The sequence below is a fragment of the Phoxinus phoxinus genome (genome assembly GCF_949152265.1).
Source record: "Phoxinus phoxinus genome assembly, chromosome: 5".
Lineage (NCBI taxonomy): Eukaryota > Metazoa > Chordata > Actinopteri > Cypriniformes > Leuciscidae > Phoxinus > Phoxinus phoxinus.
Genome location: NC_136880.1, coordinates 4,309,040 through 4,315,081, shown reverse-complemented (window position 1 = coordinate 4,315,081; position 6,042 = coordinate 4,309,040). Strand labels below are relative to the sequence as shown.

At 43.0% G+C, this 6,042-nt stretch overlaps 1 protein-coding gene across 1 annotated transcript; it reads left to right on the top strand.

The window, feature by feature from the left end:
• The first annotated feature begins 767 nt into the window (after positions 1-767).
• On the top strand, positions 768-4,407 carry LOC306998334 (uncharacterized protein). Its single transcript, XM_079612299.1, has 4 exons — positions 768-1,530; positions 1,644-3,018; positions 3,148-3,318; positions 3,431-4,407. The coding sequence occupies exons 1-3, from the start codon at positions 1,411-1,413 to the stop codon at positions 3,174-3,176; spliced, it is 1,524 nt and encodes a 507-aa protein (XP_079468425.1). The 5' UTR covers positions 768-1,410; the 3' UTR covers positions 3,177-3,318; positions 3,431-4,407.
• Positions 4,408-6,042: the final 1,635 nt, after the last annotated feature.

Below are 6,042 nucleotides of genomic sequence, written 5' to 3'. Positions count from 1 at the left end.
AAACAATAAGTATTATCTATGTAAACACTGCTGGGTCATGACCAATCAACGCAGATTAGCGTCGCGCAAAGGTGGGGTTTGGAAAAATGAGTCGTTGAACGATTCATTTGGGAGTCGGTGAGCAAATCAGGTAAAAATAAATGCATATTATACGACAACAAAAGTGTTTTTTGTCATTGCATGCATGTAAAACTGTTGTTGGGGACTCCCAAAACAACATTAGGAACATTTTAAATGTCATAATAGGTGCCCTTTAATTATAGCGAGATTTTCACCCTTGTCCGTTCATCATTGGGAAGCGCTCACATAATAGTTTGAGTAGATCCTCTGCACCTCTCGATTTCAAACGGATTACCTAATCAGATAACATTTATTAAATATTTAGACATTTAAAGGCTTTAGACATAGCCGATTTCTTATCGTGACTGAGTGGAGGAAAGTGGCTTTCGGTTCATTTTTGTGACGCGCAGTTCCCGGAGACAGAGACGACAGATAAACTTTTGTCGTTAGCCTAATATGAATAAAAGTTTACAGTTTTGAACGATGTAGGCTACTCTACTCTGATCTGTATGACTAAAAACTACGGAGTAGCCTATTAGGGCCTAAGTTATTTTAGCTGTTATGAGAAAAATAACATTCATAACGCGCCGCCGCGTCTGTCGAACACTAATTCAACATACCAGAATAAAACCCGACTTTAGAACAATGGATAGTGCCACTCAGCGTTGAAAAGACTCCTGCCATTCCATTCCTTTTCTACTCCATTTCGCTCTTTTGAGGATATTTTTGCCACCTGCCACCTGACCACGCCCGCCTCACCTGTTGCCTATAAATTGATTGTGAACCCTTTGGATCATTCCTTTGCACTCCCTACCAACACTCTGATGCATGCTGTGTGCGTCTTTCTGAATTAACGTGAGTCAATCTATTTTGATTTGTCTCTTTTTTTATGCTTTTTCTTTATGATTTACTGTCACTCTGTTAACAGGTGCACTGTTGATTGATTTATTTGTTTGCCAGCTATGTGACATGAGCCATGTGGGATTTTTGTTTGAATTGATAAGACAGAACAAGATTGTGCGGCATGTATCACTGTGTCTTATCTACACCCAAGAGTTGGAGAGAAATGGCTTCCTCAATCCCGAGTACAGAAGTGAGAAACTGAAGAGAAAACTTGAGAAGCATGAGGGGATTGGCATTTCTATGGTCACAGCAGATTTGAAGGGTTGTATCACCCATAGCTTGATATTCAGTGCTAGCTTATCCACCTCAAATGCAGTGAGAAATGCATATAAGATGGGGAGCACGGACAAGTATTAAGATGTGGCCCTTCTTCTTCGTGGTACAATCAAGAAGACATACAGAGAGTCAAATTCTCTTCCTTGGCCTCCTACAGCTGATGATCTGGTCATGTCCTTGGTTGACCTCCTCACATCTAATCTCATGAGGTTCCTGAGCCTCATGATTTCTGGTGATGCTGACTTGGAGAAGAGTGAGAAGACAAGACGCCTTGTGCTGTCTATAAGTCAGGTATGACAACTCTCCACTTTGATATATGTTTTGCCTTTAAATATTGCATATGTTTTATTTTGTGTACACTATAGTTGCTTGAACACTATAGCTTGCTTTCTTTATTATTTCAGGACATCTGCCGTGCTGTGACAAAGGGAGAGTGGAAGTTGCCTAAGCATATCCTCCTCTGTACCACTATACGTGACCTTTATCGCAGTAAACTACTGACTACTATTCTCAGTAGGCTAGGTCACTGTGAAACTTACGACTTTGGTTTGGAACTTGAGACCGCTCTACCCGAGGCCCTCAATGAGGTTTCCATCTCTCTCAGTCCACAAATTATTACTGGTGAGGGAAACTATGTGTTTCATCTCGAGTGGGATAATCTGAACAAAATAACATCAAACATTCATGGCTCAAATGTGGTGAACTGGACCGGTGGGATCATGATACAGGAGGTGAAACCTGGATTAGATGCCCCCAACTCTCTGGAAATTCAACAGATGCTCCCACTCTACGAGCGTAACAAGACACGCTCTCTTAAGGTAGACATACCTGAGACCCTAAACCCCGTCCATATCTATAGACGAGTCGGCCCCAAATTTCCTGAGGGAGCAGTTTTTACTCCACCCACAGCAAACAACAAAATCTATTCAAACTGCATTCAAGAGTATCGTGTCTGGCTACTTGTCCGAGTGGTGGGAAGCAGTGGATCAAAGCAACTTGTTGCAGGGTTTGCTGGCTTTGTGTCAGCCACTGGTTACAAGCCCCCTCGAAGATCTACCATCGACTACTTCACCCCAATCAACCAACCTTTTACAGAGTACTCAGTCATAAAGGAGCTGCTAAAACAGTCTGAGGAGGCCACCATGGAGGTGGGTCAGGAGTACGTACTCAACACCTTTGACCTCTGTGGTTGCATGAAGGCCCTGCCTCTCATTTGGAAATTTCCAGATGAGTATGAAAAGCATGTGGTCACCCCAGGACCCTTCCACACTGGGATGAACTACATGGGCATGGTGACAGCCCACAAATGCAAGGGCTCAGGCTATGCTGAAATCCTCATCGAGGCAGAACTTGTCACTAGTGGCTGTCTTGAAGGTGTCCTGAAGAGGAAGGCATATGCAAAAGCACTGTTCTGTCTCAAAACAGTCAGTGAAGCCACGGAACGACTTTTACTTCAGAGATTAATTTTGGAGGAGAATGTGGAGATCACCAATCCCAAAGCCCTCTTTGATCTAATCCAGACCTGTAGTCGTGAGAACCTAGACCTTGCACTGAAGGATCCCTCCATTCTCGACATCCTCAAGAAGTATGAGGCATATGAAAACAAGGTGCGTGCCGGCCACCTTGGCAAGACTGCCACATTCTGGCTGAGTGTGATTGATCATCCCCGTCTGATCCTGATGTTGCAGTACTCTGTAAAGACAACTTGGCTCTATTCCACAAATGCAACGGGGACATGGCAGATCTATTCTTTGCGTATGATGGGCCAAACTACTCAAGGTAATTCATATTTCAGACAAAGTGACATGAGACGTTCAGTACAGTATGATGAGTAATGTAGTAGACAATGTCATTATGTATGTGTAGTGGTGATGAATTAATAATCAGAAATATTCTACCCCTCTACAGGTACTTGTTGTGGCTGGAGGCATTCCTGACAAATATTGATAGGTCTCATCCCGGTGCAAAGGAGCTGTTGCAGAAAGGTGGCATTGCAGTGGCACGGTCTCTGATCCCTGGCTCACTCTGCAGCGGACAAGACAATGGAGGAGACATTTATGAGATTTGCAAAGTCAGATGGTAGGTCAACTGATTCTATGATTCAACTGATTATATGATTAAAACAAAATGTTACTAGTGTGGAAAAAGTATGTGAGTTACTAAAAATCTAATTACAATACTATCTTTTCAGGTGGGTTCATAGTAGGGATGGCTGACGCGAAACAGTCGTTCCAAAGCTTTGCGAGATCCCGAAGCGCAGATGTTTCGAAACACTGATCCGAAGCGTGATTCAAAACACCCATGTCACGTGACTATGGCCAAATGAAGCCTTTAAGTGTTTCACAAGTGTTTCATTAGGTGTGATCCGCCGAATCAGCGTTTGATTGACAGGGTCGGGAACAGACCACACAATCGCACATCTGTATAAAAGTGAAATCAACGCAAATTGTGAGAGGAGTTTGATTTTGAGATAGCGGATTTTTGGTGATATAGTGACATAGTGGGATTTGATTAGTTATAGGCTATTTAGGCTTACATTTAAATTTACACAACACATTGACTGATAGGTTAGAGACAGACAGAGTATACATATAGTGACACATTAATAGCAGTTTCAGTCTGTTATGTTATGTAATCTGAATCACGTAATATATACTTCATATATGCCGTCAGTTTAGGATTTGTTACTAATTGCTGTTTTCATTTTTATTTAGAGCCAGAAATGTCCACCATCAACACCAGTAGAAACAGAGGACAGTTTATGGGAACTTTTTGATACTCGTATCCATCAAACCCAGATGATACACAATGCTACAGCTGATGCCACAGTGGAAGTGAAAAAATACATCAACGATGCGTATTTGCCCAGAACTCATGATCCACTAACTTACTGGAAAGAGAGAGCAGTAATCTTTCCTCATTTGTATGTCCTAGCTAAAAAAATATATTTGCATGCCAGCAACAAGTGTCCCTTGTGAGAGGATTTTTTCAAAGGCTGGAGAAATTATCTGAAAAAAAAAGAAGTAGGCTAAGTCCTTCCACAGCAGAGAAATTAATATTTTTGAATAAAAATCTCAAAAAAAGTGAGACATTGTGGCTTGATTTATTTTAGTAATATTAATTTTGAAGGACCAAAATAAAAGCTTACAATATAAAGCTTCACATATTAGAAAAATACAATAATAAAAAAAAAAACACATTTTTTAATGGCAGATCAACAGATGCACCTGCAAGTGACCACTAGGTGTCACCATTGAGACTGGTGTCGGATTGATTCGAAGCCTAGAAACAATATGGCCCATTTGGTTCAACTGTTTAATTGCTTCACGAAGCCTCGATCTGCCCACCACTAGTTCATAGGTCTCTTCTCCATGTATGGTGCCTACCAGCGATGGTGTCGTACCACGTTAATTCGGGCTCAATATTTTGAGAAGATGCTGGAGATCTGTGACCTCATGGATGACCCTGACAGCTTGAAGGCCGGAAAACATTGCGAACTGGAGAGAGCTGAAGTCAAGAAATCAGAGGAGGCAGTTCAGCGTACTATCTCTGCTATTCAACACTTTACCAATCCTTTCTCCTTGGTTGACAAAGAGCACCTCTGCAGCCTTGCATCTGGTGCCCCTGCTTCCCCGGAGGTGGAGTTTGATGTCTTACGTGCGGAGGCAGCTGGTAAGGAGTCCAAGGAAGCTTTCATCCAAGATCGCTTTGTGAGTGGCTCTTCTGAGGAGCTGTTCTTTGAGCCAATCAAGAAGCTGAAGCTGAAGACTATGGATGCCTCAAACAAAACAGTCAAGCTCACTGGCTATATATAGTTGACATACTTGGCATACTGAGGATAATAGTATTGTTCACCTGTTCATCTTTGCAGGTATGGCAGTACCGTGAACAAAGTGACCTCGCCTTCATGCTGCTCATCAAGTCACAGAACCTGGATGAACCCCTCAACCTTGACGAGCTGATGCGGTACTCACTCTTCCCAGTTCCTTCCAGCCTAGGCACAGCTGATGGGTTCTTCAATAAGACCAACAAGGCTGCAATGCTTCACTACTTGATGGAAGATGCTCCTGAAGATGTGCCTTATCCGAAGGATGCTTTCTACATCCAGGATGGCAATGCACTCTTCCATACCTTGATGAACCTCCCACCAACGTTCGAGGGAATTTGTCTCCAGTCCCTTGACCATATGGTGGCTAATAAAAATATAGTCTTCTCAACGGACTCCTACCATGATGATTCTGTCAAAGCTCAGGGGAGATCAGGGGAGACATGGCGTGTGTCCCAGCGGTACTTCATCATAGGTGGTCCTGCAACAAGGAAGCCGAGTGACTTCAAACTCTTCCTGGCAAATGATGAGAACAAGACACAACTCTGTAAACTGCCACCATGAGGTCTGGGGCAGCAAAGCATCTGCATCACGGCTGGAGAAATGTGGAACAGCAGTGGTTGAAGGCAAAGCATATCAGTTGGAGTCACCGGGTGGCAATGTGAGTATTTGGACAGTCTTTCTCACTATTCTTCTTTATTATAAACTTTTGGAAAATATTTAGCCAAGCCCAGTTATACATGAGAAACTGATCAAATGGTGTCTTACTATATACTATCACACCTTACTCAATAACTTGTTTCAGGTGACCACATGTGAGAGACCTCAGCTGGAGTCAACCCAGGAAGAGACTGACACCCGGGTTATTCTGTACCTGCTGTATGCCGCTCAACTGGGGCACAAGTGAGGTGAGGACTCCTACACCACGCCCAATCCGTCCCGCTGACCATCTACGTCGACATTGGGACCGGAAAGCT